Source organism: Peromyscus eremicus, chromosome 13 (assembly GCF_949786415.1).
Source record: "Peromyscus eremicus chromosome 13, PerEre_H2_v1, whole genome shotgun sequence".
Classification (NCBI taxonomy): domain Eukaryota; kingdom Metazoa; phylum Chordata; class Mammalia; order Rodentia; family Cricetidae; genus Peromyscus; species Peromyscus eremicus.
Window position 1 is genome coordinate 36,600,600 of NC_081429.1, and position 14,754 is coordinate 36,615,353.

General features: G+C 48.4%; 1 protein-coding gene across 1 annotated transcript in view; it reads left to right on the top strand.

Annotated features, from left to right (window-relative positions):
* Nucleotides 1–9,798, top strand: part of Nhej1 (non-homologous end joining factor 1) — a 90,486-nt gene extending 80,688 nt beyond the window's left edge. The window contains exons 6-8 of the mRNA XM_059278227.1: nucleotides 7,979–8,096; nucleotides 8,622–8,740; nucleotides 9,331–9,798. Coding sequence (XP_059134210.1) covers nucleotides 7,979–8,096; nucleotides 8,622–8,740; nucleotides 9,331–9,405 — 312 coding nt within the window. The 3' untranslated portion in view covers nucleotides 9,406–9,798. The remainder of the gene's footprint in view (nucleotides 1–7,978; nucleotides 8,097–8,621; nucleotides 8,741–9,330) is intronic.
* Nucleotides 9,799–14,754: the final 4,956 nt, after the last annotated feature.

Here is a 14,754-nt window from a genome sequence, read left to right on the forward strand (position 1 = left end):
TGGTATGCCAGTGGAGGTCATGTTTTGCATGTTTCGGTTATCTTTTTTTTTGTTTTTGTTTTTTTTTTTGTTTTTCTTTTTTTTTTTTTCTTTTTTTTTTCTTTTTTTTTTTCTTTTTTTTTTTTTTTTTTTTTGGTTTTTCGAGACAGGGTTTCTCTGTGTAGCTTTGCGCCTTTTCCTGGAACTCACTTGGTAGCCCAGGCTGGCCTCGAACTCACAGAGATTCGCCTGGCTCTGCCTCCCAAATTCTGGGATTAAAGGCGTGTGCCACCACTGCCCACATGTTTCATGGAGAGAGTTAGAACTGAATTTCCTTTGTCCCTGTTTCCTCTTACAAAGGTCAGATGGAATAAGGTGAAGCCTTGACCTCTTGAGCAGGTCCTGAGAAGTGGGAGAACAAAGGTGACTTTTGTTTTGTTTTGTTTTGTTTTGTTTTGGAGAAAGAGTTTCTCTGTGTAGCTTTGGCGCCTTTCCTGGAACTCACTCTGTAGCCCAGGCTGGCCTCGAACTCACAGAGATCCGCCTGCCTCTGCCTCCTGAGTGCTGGGATTAAAGGCGTGTGCCACTGCCGCCCAGCGTCCAAAGGTGACTTTTGAGGATCAACGAGAGTTGATATGGGGAAATGAGGAGCAGGCGTCCTTCACAAACACCAAGGAGGGCGGCTCAGCAATTAAGAGCACTTGCTGCTCTTGCAGAGGACCAGAATTTGGTTCCCAGGTCAGGTGGACTCACTACCTCCTGTAATTCCAGCGCCAGAGGATCCAGTGTCCTCTCTGGACCTCACAGTACATACATTCCACATGTATAGACCTTCCCCCATGTATTACATAATTAAGAAAATAAAAATACATCTTCTAAAAAACCAATATTAATCACCTCAGGATCCATGACTATGCTCCCAAAGTAGGTGTGGGTGACTTATTTTTCTGGTGAGGAAACAGGGGTTTTCAGAGCAGTAGCTAGTAACTCGCCAGGGCACTGGCGGAGGTAGGATCTAGACCCAGGCCTTCTCACCCAGAAGCCTCACTCTTTTGGTCTTCAGAGACTGAGGAATAGGCTGGCATGGTGGAAGGAGATGGTGAACCTGGGCTGTCTCCCTCATCTGTGTCTTGACTAATCACTGAGTTGTTTGGAAATTCTGTGCTTTGGGATGCCAGTCACAACAAGACCCTGCTTTCTCCGTGTGTGTTATCATTTGGACATTCCTTGAGTTTGCTTGGTGGAGGAATAGGACCAGGCAAGAGAAGGCTCAGAAGTGGCCCCACATGGTGGTGAATGCCTCTACAGGAGGTGGAGGAAGAAGGATCAGAATTTCAAGCCAGTCCCTGATACATGGTAACGTGTATGAGGCCACCCTGAGCTACACTATACAGTCCCAGTGTGCCCTACAAAGGGAAGAACATCCATTTCCTGAATAATGCTCTGCTCTCTTACTAATCTCCTCACAAGCTCTGTGGTACAGGTGTTCACAGTCTCTGCTTCCTCTGCCCCTGTCTTCTTCCCCGACCCTGCTTTCTCAAAACAAGACACCAGATGCAGGAACTGGGTGTTGTGGACCCAGCCGTCAGCTCAGATTGCTGTCTTCTTCCTCTTCTTCTTCTTCTTCTTCTTCTTCTTCTTCTTCTTCTTCTTCTTCTTCTTCTTCTTCTTCTTCTTAAACAATTTATTTATCTTTATTTTATGTGCATTAGTGTATGCATGTATGTCTATGTGAAGGTGTTAGATCTTAGAGTTACAGACAGTTGTTAGCTGCCATGTGGGTGCTGGGAATTGAACCCGGGTCCTCTGGTAAAGCAGTTGGTGCTCTCAACCACTGAGCCATTACTCCAGCCCCCTTTTTCTTCTTTTTTATGCATTTCTGGGGATGGAACCTAGGCCGTCACCATGCTAGACAAACCTACCATTGAGCACGCTCCAGCCCCGGCTTCCCTTTGACTTAGGGATTTCATAGGTTTCTACATCATTCCTGTTACATCTACCCTGTGCCTGACTCCTGTCACATGACACCCAGTCCATCAGCTTGAAGGTGTGTCGGCCACCCTTTTAGATTCTCCCAAACCTCACTGCCCGTGCTGCTCTTACCCAGCATCCCTTGCAGTCTCCTAAGCAGCTCTCCTCTATCTCCTCACTCAGTGATCCTTCTGAACATAAAGCAGACCATGTCAGCTTCTGCTGCATCATGTCATGATTTCTGTAAGCACAGGAACATATCCGTGTACCTGCCATGCTCATCCTCTCATGCAGGGTGACCACCCAGTGTATCATTCATATCAAGACACCTGTAAAGAGAAAGAGGTTCTGATAATAATTAAAATGGATAGTGAGCTTAAACTGGAAAACTGGAAATAAGTCACCCATATGGATGGATTACTCTCTCACTTCCATTTAGAGTTTTTTGAATTGTACTGCATGGTACCTTCCTTGACCTCTGTTTAAAACTATATAGGGCTGCAGAGATGGCTCAGCAGCTAATAGAGCTTGCTGCTCTTCCAGAGAACTGAGCATGGCTTCCCAGCACCCATGTCAGCTGGCTGCAGCTGCCTGTAACTCACCTCTATGGGATCTGACATCCTCTTCTGACCTATGGGGGCATGGACACACACACACACACACACACACACACACACACACACACACACACACTAACTAACTAACTAGATAGATAGATAGATAGATAAATAAATAAATAAATAAATAAATAACTAAATAAATAAATAAATAAATAAATAAATAAACAAAATAAAATTCTTGCCCCATTCCACAATACTTTGAGTAAGTTATTTTATTTGATAGACTTTTTTTTCCCCAAGACTCTGTGTGTGTGTGTGTGTGTGTGTGTGTGTGTGTGTGTGTGTGTGTGTGTGAAAGAGAGAGAGAGAGAGAGAGAGAGAGAATTGAGGGTGACAGCAGTGCCATGGCATCCATGTAGAAGTCAGAGGACAACTTGTGGGAATAGCTTCTCTCCTTCTACCCTGTAGGTCCTGGGCATTGAGCTCAGGTCATTGGGCTTGGGGGCCATCTTGCCAGCCCCTGAGAGTATGAAATTAGCCCTGTGTTTGTTGTGGGTCTCTCTAGAGTGCAAGCCTCAAGAGGGCAGCACCCGCTCAGTCCTGCGTGCCTTAGTAGATGGTTGGTAGTTTTTAGACTTGAGTAGGTTGGCACAGGGGGTCATGTTTCTTGAAAAGACTCTCACTAGATGCTTTCTAAATCATTTGTCATGCTCCCATCTGCTTATTTTGGCAATCCTTTTGGTGGTTAAAGCCTTAGAGGAGTTTTCTGATGTTGTTTCTTGTCTCTAAGAGAAGCTAATGGAGAGTGTCACCAGAGTCCCATACAGAGGTGTGGGCTTTGTAGGGAGGCAGCGAGAACTTCTTACCTTTAGAGAAGTCACATTTGGGGACCTGACCTTGGTGGCTGTGACAGGATGAGGGTTAGTCCCCGGGCCTTGGGACTGTGCTAGCTTCTGGGACAAATGCCAGAAGCAACCCAGAGGAGGATGCGGGAGGGTTCTGGTTAACTTGTTACCCCTTCTCTTTCTATCTAGTAGATCTGTCCTTGGACAGAAATACATATCCAGTCGGGAACTGTGTGTTGGTGTGAGCCTTTCTCAGGACTCTAAAGGTTTATTTTCTGGAACATCTCAGAAAAAAGAATGGGGAAGCTGACCACCTACTTCTAGCTGAAAGTACCCATTGGGATCTTACCCACAAATCCTCTAGGATTCCTTGAATTTCTTCACCATTGGGTATGTGTTTGGAGTTGGTGAAGGTGGGAGTGACCACAAAAGAAGGTGGGCCCCAGTAGCAAAGGTAGACTGCATCAAGGGACAAGAAGGGAAAATAAGGTACCCCAAGGGGGTTCTGTCACTTTGGTTTCCCCAGAGTTTCTGATAAGGTATAACAGGAGCCAGAGTCCTAGTGAAGTATCTCAGGAGGGTAAACATTTGTTGGTGATGAAAGGATTTTGCATTGGCTGGTGGGAGGGTTGTGCAGTGGCTGGTGGGAGGGTTGTGCAGTGGCTGATGGGAGGGTTATGCAGTGGCTGATGAGAGGGTTATGCAGTGGCTGATGGGAGGGTTGTGCAGTGGCTGATGGGAGGGTTGTGCAGTGGCTGGTGGGAGGGCTGTGCAGTGGCTGGTGGGAGGGTTGTGCAGTGGCTGATGGGAGGGTTGTGCAGTGGCTGGTGGGAGGGCTATGCAGTGGCCGTTGGGAGGGTTGTGCAGTGGCTGGTGGGAGGGTTGTGCAGTGGCTGATGGGAGGGCTATGCAGTGGTCGTTGGGAGGGCCATGCAGTGGCCGTTGGGAGGGTTGTGCAGTACTTGTGACTATTGAAGTTAGTAATGAAGAAGGACTAAGAGTTGAAATAAATGTAACAGAAAATCTAAAAGTGGAACCCGGAGGAAGTTCTGAGTCCACATCATTGTTTCAGTATCACTTGGGCGCAAAGGAAGCTATTGCAAACACTATCAAATAGAGAAAGCCAATTATGAAACACAAGGAGATCTCCACAGGCATAACCCCGATTCAGAGAAAGCGGGCTGCAATCCAGTGGGTGTGAATTTAGCTTTCTAGCTGCACTCTGCATTGCACATCCATTCTTTCACACTTTTGTACCTCGCATTTCCACTATGCTCAGAGTCACCTTTCAAAGCTCACCTTGATGTCACCACTTGTGAGGCTTTTTTTCAGGATCTCAGTTGGAATTCACCCCTTTCTTCTCTGAATTCCTATCACCATTGGTCTGTAATTCTGTTACTCCATATCTCTTGAAACACAAAACCAAACAATAAATATCTGCCTGTCACACACACGCAAATGTGAATTCTCAAAGGCAGGACTTTTATTTACGGCTGTGTTGTTGACTCAGATCTGAGGCCATCCTCTGCACCTCCTCCTGTAGTGCCTGCTCTCTGTAATCCCAGTCCCTTTTCCCTGGCTCGAATTATCTCGGGCTAATCAGATGAAAGGGTTATGCAGTGGGCTCACCTGACTCTTCCTGCCCTGCCATTCTGGGCAGTGACCCGCTCTATGCTGGTACACAGTGCTCCTGGCTAGGCGTTCTTACAGCAGGAGACACTGTTTACTTTGCTTAGTTCCAACTCCAGCATTCTCGCTTTGATCTCTGTGGCCTGCCCCACCTCGCCCCTACCATTGTCCTGTCCTGGGAGCTAATGCTGCTCCTTTCCTAACTCAGGTGGCCACATAACTCTCTCCTCTGGCTATGCTGAGAGGATGCCCAGGGACTCCGTCATGCTGGAGAGTCACTGTAAATGGATGACGGTGCCTCAGCCCCCGAGGGCTCCAGTCTGTACCAGTTACTGCTTTTCTCTCCCACGGTCAGTTGCTTCTTTTTGATCTGTTCTGTTTTCTTGTCCCTTAGTGATAACAGCTAAACTAGGATGTGATCCTGATAAAGACTAGATTCCCATTTTGACTATAAACCTGCCGTTCAGAGAAGTAAATAAGTAGTGGTTTTATGTTTATATCGTGAGGACAGACTGCTTAGTATTCCGTTTCTTCTGCTTACTAGTTGTGGCTAACTATCTCGGTCAAGTGGGGTCACACTAGTGCCCACCATGTTCATTCATTCACAAGTAGTTGAGCCCCCAGCCGGCGAGGAGCTCTTCTAAGTGACAGAAAAGTGGTAATGAAGAAGATAAAACCGTGGGCTAATATTGAAAATCCTTAGAGCAGTGCACACAGTAGGCATTTAGAAAGTGGAATGGTATTGCTAGTACTTTTCTGAGACTAGACGTGTGAACAGGATAGCCACTGGCAACTACAGGGCCAGATCTCCTCGAGAAGGGAGAATAGAGGAGGGACCAAGATTCAGTTCTAGACTTGGATTTAGGACCAGGGTAGCCACAGCTTGAATGACTTTTACTTCTAGCACTTCATTTACGGGGTGAGGACATGAGCTGGATAAAGATCAGCCTAGAAAATGAGTCTGTTTCCTTCCATGTAAAGGAAAGGAGCCGATGACCCTGGCTGCCTGGATTCTGCCAGGCCTATTTGTACAGACTGGGCTGTGCCCACTAAGTTGTGTGTGAATGACCCAGGAGGAGATCCAGTTCTTGAGCACAGACCCCAGACACTGAGGAACGGAGAGCATCTTTTGGTTTCTCAGCTGCCAGGGTCTGCTGCCCAGCTAGTAGAGGGTTGTCTTCTGGAGAGCTGGCTTAAGGATCGGAGAGGAAAGAGAGGCAGAGTTTCAGGTCACTCCTCAGAGTGTAGCTGAAGATGGCCCGTATGATAACTCGCTGGGATTACTGCTGGAGGCAAAGTTTAGACTCTGAGCTCTCTGATTCATTGTCTGTGCTCTCCAGTGAAAGTCCAAGCCTTATTGAAACCTGGGTTCTATTGCAATAAAACGAAAGAAAGTCCGCACCTGAGGTAGTCTTCACAGAGTGATGAATGTTTTTATCCCCTGGGGTCAACAGACTGACTCTTGAGCCTCCATCCCACTCAGGGAGACTGACTGTAACCCCGGTGATCCAGCACCAACTCACTCCACTGCTTCTCCCAAGTTCTGTGCCGTTCTTTCTCCACAGTGGGCTTCAGAAATGATGGCAGGCTGAGGTGTAGCTTTAGTGGTAGAGCATCCACCTAGCATGAGTGAAGCCTTAGGTTCGATGCCCAGCGCCATAAAGAAAAAAAGTTCCTAGAGCACAGGAAAGGAGCTTGACATGAGATCTTAAGTACAGGCTGAGGACTTGGTTCTCGTGAAAGCTTCTGGCCCAACTGCTCTCCTGGACCTGCTAATTTGGCTGGGAACCATCATTGTTGGCATGCCTTGGGACAGATGAATTCCAGGACTCTGAAGTACAGCTAGATTGGGGACCACCAGACACCATCCTCTCATCACATTTTTACTGCGTGTAGTTCAGTCTTCAGCCATTCTTTCAGTTCAATTCAGCTGAAAAGTGAAATTAAGCAGAGCATGTTGCTGTGAATGGAAGTCATCTACCGTTCATCCCGTGGCAATGGTGATATAATTAAACAGTTTCCCAACTTTCATGTCATCGTTATCTCCTTCAGGAATCTTTCAACTTTTCCTAAATCATAATTCCACAGATCCAACAAAGGTCTGTTTATGGAGCCTGTAAGATGGCTCCGTAGATAAAGGCACTGACTGCAAAGTCTTATGACCTGAGTTCTATCCCAGAACCCATGTGATAGGAGGAGAGAACCAACCCCCACAGGTTGTCTTCTAACCTCTGCATATGTGTCTTTATGTTAATGTACTATAAAAGAGGAACTTTCTTCACTCCTCAAAAAACTTCTCACTCCCCTTGGGAGAAGTATCACCCCACTGAGGGGCGTGTGGAGTATAGCAAGTACAGCTGGATTTCAGGTCCAGAGTATAAGGTGGCAGGTGGGTCTCCAAAGCTCTGTCCACTGTACTTTCCAACTCTGACTGACATCACGCCACCATAATTCTTTCTTGTTTCTCAGTCTGTTGTCCCTATTTCGTCCCCTTGCCCCATCTAGATTTCATTCTCTTTCTCATTCTACTGTGGAAGTTCAGAAGTAAACGTTGTTAAGACAGCCAACCGTACATCTCAGGGATGCCTAGGACAGATCATTTCTTTGGTGGATGGTGCTGCTGCTGGGGATTGAACCCAGGGGCCTATACATGTAAGGCAAGCACTCTGTCAATAAACTGTACCCCCAGCCAAGGAAGATAGTTTCCTAAAACAGCCCCCCAAGAGGTTAAGAAGAAAGAGGCCAGAGACCTATGGAGGGTTCACAGGAAAGCACAGTTGACTTCATGACTGGAGGAGCCGTCAGAGTGACCTTGCAGAGGACAGAGCACAGGAAGGCTTCCTCCAGCAGTGCCAGCAGCTTTCAGATGGAAGCTGTGTATCGAGTCATACTTCTTCGTTCAGACTGGTCTGCGGTTGATGGCACTTCTGTCAGTGGGATATCAGCTCCCTTCTTTAGCCAGGCAGACCAATGACAATGTTACCTTTCCTTTAGAAATTGCCGGAGGCATGCACTGTTGGTGATGGAAAGCCATTTGCCATGCATCTGCAGAGTCTGTATGTGGCAGTCACCAGACAGCAGATCCAAGCAGGGCAGAAGCACCATGGCGCTGGTGAGTATTCCCAGTCACAGCTGGCCCGCGTGGGGTAGAGTTAGAGCTTAGGTCTGTGCTGTTGGATTTAGCGGTTCTATCCATATCATCTATTCACATTTCAATTAGTAAGAACTAAATAAAATTAAAAATCATTTCCGTGTGTACTTTAGCCATATTTCAAGTGCTCAGTAGCCACGTGGCCCATGCAGATGCAGAACACATACCCCACCACGGAGCATTCTCATAGCTAGCTGGCCCTGGGGCTTAGGAGTTAACAAGAGCACTAACCAGAAAATTAACCCAGGGGCTGCACAGAGATTTGCTCACCTCCCGTGAACCAAGGAAACTCAACCTACGTGCTGAAAGTGGGCTTTGGAGTCTTCATAGGAACAGGGTTTGCTCAACGTCAGCTGGAAGCTGGCTCCTTCAATCTGTTAATATATTAATAGCAAACTCTGCCCTTCGTCCGAATGCTTGGTGAATGCTTCTGCTCTCCTGAGAGCAGGCATTTTTTCTGCCTTCTGTTGATCTTTCTGATTTCAGGAGAGACTCAGACACCGTGCAGCACCTCCCCTCAAAGAACTGATGGCCAGCTTCCGAACCAGCCAGAACAGCTAGTCTCCTCCACTCCAGCCCTCTCCGAGCCCGAACAGGAGCCCGTGGTGAGTCACACAAGCAGCTTCCCGGGCGGCCTTGTGAACACTGGAGAAGCTACCCTGTAGCCTGGCAGCCGTGGTCTCTGCACTTGCTGCCTAGTTGACACCGCCCTGGTATGAGAGAGATTGTGAGCTGCTGCCAAGTCGTAGAGCATCATGCTTTCTCACATCCTCCTCTCTTGCCATCTTCTGCCATTCTTGAGTTGAGTGATGAACCTTGACTCCCTTTTCACCGGAAGCGGAATACACTCTGCTTCCGGTGATGGACCATGAGAGACATGCCCACTTAGAATCCTATAGCACTTCCTAAAATAAACCTCAAAACATCTACATCAGATACTTTAAGAAGGGCTTCATGGGGCTGGAGAGATGGCTCAGATGTTAAGGGCACCGACTGCTCTTCCAGAGGTCCTGAGTTCAATTCCCAGCACCCACATGGTGGCTCACAACCATCTGTAATGAGATCTGCCACCCTCTTCTATATACATAATAAATAAATGTTTAAAAAAAAACAAAAAAGAAGGGCTTCATACCAACCAGGAGCCAAGAGAGATCTGTTTCAAAACTCCAATTAACTGGGATTCCTTTTCTTCTAGGGTGCTTCAGGCCCAACACAGAGACCTCAGCTGGCCAAGGCCAAGAGGAAAAAGCCAAGAGGACTCTTCAGTTAGCTTGCCATGTCTCTGCCACCGAGAAGGGAGCAGAACAGCTTCCCAGCATAATCTGGAAAGGAGCTTGCATGGCAGAGCATCCCTCGGATGGAGCTGCAGTTGGAGGCCTAAGTTTATGTTGACGGGCCTCTTGAATGGGACTTCTCACCGGTGGAAGCTTGTCTCTGGCTCCAACTCAGCTGGCATTGGTATTCCATATAGATTGAAGCCAGCTCCTCATTCAGTGGCATTTTCTCTAGAACTCGTACCCTATGGTGAACTTAGATTAAAGCAAGTCTGCAAAGAGGCACGTGCCCAAGACACCTATCTGCTTTTCGTAAGGGTCCCTCACCAGTCCTACATGCCCCGTAGAAAACCGCTTCTCTCCTAACAGAATAAAGGGCACCCACACTCCCCTGCTGTTGAGCCTGCCTGTTTGTGGTCTATAACCTGTTCATGCCCACAGTCCCCTGTTATCTCTGCCTCATGACTGAACTATCAGCCCCATCCTACAGATTTCTCATCAGCTTCTCTGATGTGGCCTGAGGTTAGTCACAATTAGAAATCTTGATCTTGAGAACTCTCCATGGTGGTACAAGACAGATTACTGCTCTCTGTCAAGCTTGGGTGTATTTTTTCTGTCTCCTTCTAAAGCACAGAGAACAGGTTAAACCATAGTGTCAGACAAATTACAAAAGGCTTCAAGAACTAGGGCTAAAGTCAGGCCCCAGGGGTGGGAGAAAAGGCAATTTGACTTTCTTGCTCTCTCTCTGTCTCTGTCTCTCTCTGTGTGTGTGGTCTTTGTCTTTACAGCCCCCCCCCCCCCCGCCACAGCCCAAGACAGGGTCTCACTGTGTAGCCCCAGCTGGCCTGGAACTCACTATGTAGACCAGGCTGGCCTATGAATTCAGAGATCTGCCTTCCAAGTGCTGGGATTAAAGGCATGTGCTGGCTTGAACTATGTGCAGGAGGATGGCCTTGAACTTCTGGTCCTTCTGCCTGCACTTAAGTGCTAGGATTACAAGCATGTGTGCCACCACACCTGATTTATGCATTCTGGAGATCAAGTCCAGAGCTTCCTGCATGCTAGGCAAGTACTCTACCTAGTAAGCTACACCCCTAAATTTGATTTCTCTTTCTTCACTTTAAATAATGTAGTAAGTTTAGCTATGAGGCTAGGGAACAGGAACCCCAGAAGTCCCCTAGAACAGAACTGGTATTGAACAGTATCTAATAGGAAGATGTATTAAGGCTAGGATGCCCCTAGAAGATTGCTATGGTTCAAGGCCAGCTTGGGCCACAGAATAAGATCTTGTCTGAAAACAAGAAAAGGCTGTGTGAAAGGCAGAAGCCCAAAATCACTCTCGGGCACCCAGGCTTATCTGCACAGTGCCTTGACCTTCTCCACCATGTCTTCCTCTATAGTAAGACCATCTGAAACTTGAACTTGGGTTGGTAGCTGTGGAAAGTGAACTCAGATGTTCAATGGGAACACTTAGGTAGAGGGGGAGAGATGAAGAAGCCATTTTGGTATGCTTGCTTTGGAGGGCTTCCTCTTCCATATCTCTTCCCTCTCTCCCTGAAACTGATGTCTCCGTCCAGATGTCAATCCTTGGAGACAGGATCATACAGGTCATGCTCAAGTACTAATTATTACAACAGTTAGAACAACAGTAACAAATGGCCAGCTCTTATTGAATAGTTCATGTACTGAGTAGTCTGTCCAAATGAGTGTCGGGTGCAGAGCGTCATCATCTGAAGATGGTACCAGTGACCCATTAGAAAACCTGGTCTTGAAATGATTGACTTATTAAAGGTCATACAGCCAGTAAGTGACAGGCAGAATTAGTGAACATCTCAGCCAGTCACAGCTTATTAGATACTTGACTGAACATATTTCCAGGAAGATTTTGTGTTCTCTTGCCATCTTCCACAGTCTCCATCTCTATCCTGGACCCTGCCTTCAAGCAGGATGCTCTCCTGCATGCAGACTCACCAAGGCAGGGGCCCCTGAGGATGCTAGGACTTTCTGCTGCCATCCATGCTCCTGCTGTGGCTCACATCGCTTTACCTTCGGGCCACACCACGGGTGTGCCCTGCGGTAGACACCACAGTGAAGCTCTGTGCCCGATGCTGGCTAATCCTTCTGCCCAAATGGCAGCCTCGAGCAGGCGTTCTTAATCATGAATCCCCTAAAATTGCAAGGAAAATTCCCCAAACATGACTTTGTTCATTTTCTTGTGAGATTGTGGAATTCTGTCAAGAGTATTCCTAGTCACCTTCCAGTCCACTGCTCCTGTGTTCCTAAAGGCTGCTCCTGCCTTGGGGGTATTGCTCAAATGCGCTGTTAGGGAAGCATTACTGCCAGAGGCCCTGGCTCAGGCATCACTGAAGCCCTTACCCCTGAGCTGGGGTGGTGTTTGAGAATCATTCATCCCAGGGCAACTCCAGGGAAATCCCCGCTTTGACAAATTGGCCTAACCAGGCTCTATTCCAGCCCTGCCCCTGGCTTGGGCCCCTCCCTGAGGCCCCCAGCCTGGCCCAACCCCCACTCCCCATGCACATAAAAGGGTCGAATTCTCGTGGCTGCTCCATAAATTTTATTCCGTAAATATTAGTTTTCCCTGTGTTTAATAAAGCAGTGGCCCACCTCCCCGCCTACCCGCCCGCTCCCCGGGGCCGGGGCTGGGGCCAGGGCTGGCTGGTGGGAGAAGGGACTCTTTCAATTGCTTTGGAGTATTTTTAGAAAAAAAAATAATATAAGGTGGTTTACACGAGCAAGCCAGCAAGCCCGGAGCAGGGCTCGGGACCTCGAGGAAGTTCCTGCGGCAACTGGTCCTAAAAAGTAGGGAAACAGCGCCACCTAGGTAGCAAGGCCTCCGTGGCCTTGTTGGTTGGTTACCCGCAGTCGGCTAGGGACCCGCCAGCTAGCCGCCGAAGGGGGTGTCCTCTCTGTACTGCAGCTGGGTAGTACCCCCTTACCTGGTGTCTCACGGGGTTTCCCAGCGGCCCTTCCAAGCGGAGTCCTGGAAAATCCCAGCAGCGTCACTCCTTTTTCTTGACACCAGGAGCCAGCCTCCGGATCCAGGAGTGTTTCCAAGGGAGAGCAAAGTAACTGAAAAGGAAGGAGCCATCTTCGTCTTCCCTGGAATTCCTAGATCCCAAGGTGGCAAAGGGAGAGGTCTGTGCTCCCATGCTCCGGACTGGCAGAGCTCAGCCTGGCTAGACTAAGATCTTTGCAGGAGGGCTGCAGGGTTCATCCCGGGGCTTGAGGGGAGGGCCCTCCTTGTTCATTTAACCCCCTCCCCATCACCTCCCAAGCCCTTACAGCCCTCTACAGGTGGGACCCTCAGGAGAGTCACAGGGGCCCCTGTGTATCCTGCAAAGATGGCCGTGGAGTTGCGAGGTGTGCACCTCCCCTCCTACCTAGCCCGGGATTCTTTCTCCGTCATTCTTCGATGTTGCTAGGGACAATGTTCCTTCTCTCCACTTACTTGGTCTCTTCTTTTCTCCTACTCACAAAACTGCAAAGATTTGCTCCACGGAGTTTAGGGGGGCCCTAACTCCTCTAATGACTTCGTCCTGATGTGAGCTAACCTCTGCTAACCCCATCACCACTGTGTTATTAATGTAACCTATGTCCACAGACACTTCTCTCATGTGCTTTGTTTTCCTCTTTTCACGTGAGAAGAGTTTCTGACTCTAACTGGAAAATGTCACTGCAATGATATTATAGGAAGTACTAAAGGTATAATAACTATGGCGACGTCTTTTAAGCAATCAGAATGTATTTTTCTAAATTCTTCTCTGAGTAATTTGTCTTTTGTAATATTCTTAGAGGTGGGAGGAACCTGTTCAAAGGGAGTAAGTGACATACTGTAAGAAAGCCATCAACCATGGTCACTGGCCCCTGTTCCCTGGAAAAGTCAGAACAGATTATACCAGGCCCTTAGATACAGGAGAAACCTCAGGCAAAGGAGGAAGTTGCTTTTTGGGGGGTCCCTGGTTGCTGACCCCAAGGATACTATATGATACTCAAACTCAGGTGTCTTTGTTGCTCTTGGTCCCTTCCTTGGTCCACGGCCCAGGGCCTCAGAAGATGCTCCTTGAGGGAAAACATTGAGAGGAGTGAGTATGAGGCCGCTTGTCTGTGTGTGAGGGATGGAGACCCCGGGGATCCTGGAGAAGCTCCAGCCACCTACTCTTCCATCTCAGAGCGCTCTAAGGAATACCTTCACGTACAGACACTGTCTTCATGACGGTCCTTTCTGTATCCTCCCAGTGCCGTGGTTTCCACCTCTCCACCCTGGCACGTGGGATGTCATTAGATGGTACCAAAGCATTTTTCCAAATGCTTACTCTCTTTTCTGGGCTGGTAAGTCCCATACTCTCCCTCAGTTTTCCTGTCTGGACCCCAACAGACCTTTGCTGGCTTTCCACAGCCTTGGACCCTCATGAATGGACTCTGGGCACCCGACTCTCATGGACTTCTGAGAATCAGACTACCAGGGGAACCCGGAAGAGGCATTGAAAGAACTCCAGGGTGTGGGGAGCACAGCCATTGACTCACCTGGGAAGACTGTGCCAGGATTACTTGTCCGCTGGGCCAAGGGCCAGCAGTTAAAGGAGCATGCAGTAACACTCGGCCTCCCTGGACTTTGGGGCCCCAAACAGTGGCCGAGCTGGGGAACTAGAGAGTAGAACTTGGGGGCTCCTGGGAGTCTCTTCTGAAATCTGGGTGTTAGATTTACTTTTTCATATTGGCAGCTGGAAGGGGAAGCCCATCCCAGCTCACCATTGTTGTCTAACATGGTTAATCAGATCCTATAATCCTGCTGTGGAAATATTGGGCCTCACTCAAAACAATAGAGACCAAGAATATTGTGGTTAAATTTCAACCAACTGCCTCCCTGGCCTGTTTGCCTAACCCCTACCCCCCTCTCTCGGGCCAGAGTCCTCCCAGCTTTATGGACCCCTGATAGGATCGACAGCCTGGTCAGAAATCAGTGACAGGAGAGGGGAGAATGGAGTAGGGGGGAAACAGTCCTCTTGACTGCCTTTCCATCCTTTCCCTCCTTCTCCGGGCCTGGAGTGGTGAACAGGAGTGATAAGAGGAGTCAAGAACAGTACTGCTTGGGATCGTGGGTGGCAAAGAAATCCCATATTCAAGACATGAACAGGAAAGACTTCTGATGGTATCGTTGCCATCTGATGCTCCCAGGGCACAGAGCAGTACCAGCTGGTCTTGTACCACTCCTGGGAGGAATGGGAAGACACTGGTTGGCAAGGTGGAGTGTTCATAACCCAGTAGGCAACAGACTTAGTACTAATATCTCAAAGGTCTGTGGGGGTGATGTTAACAACAGCCTG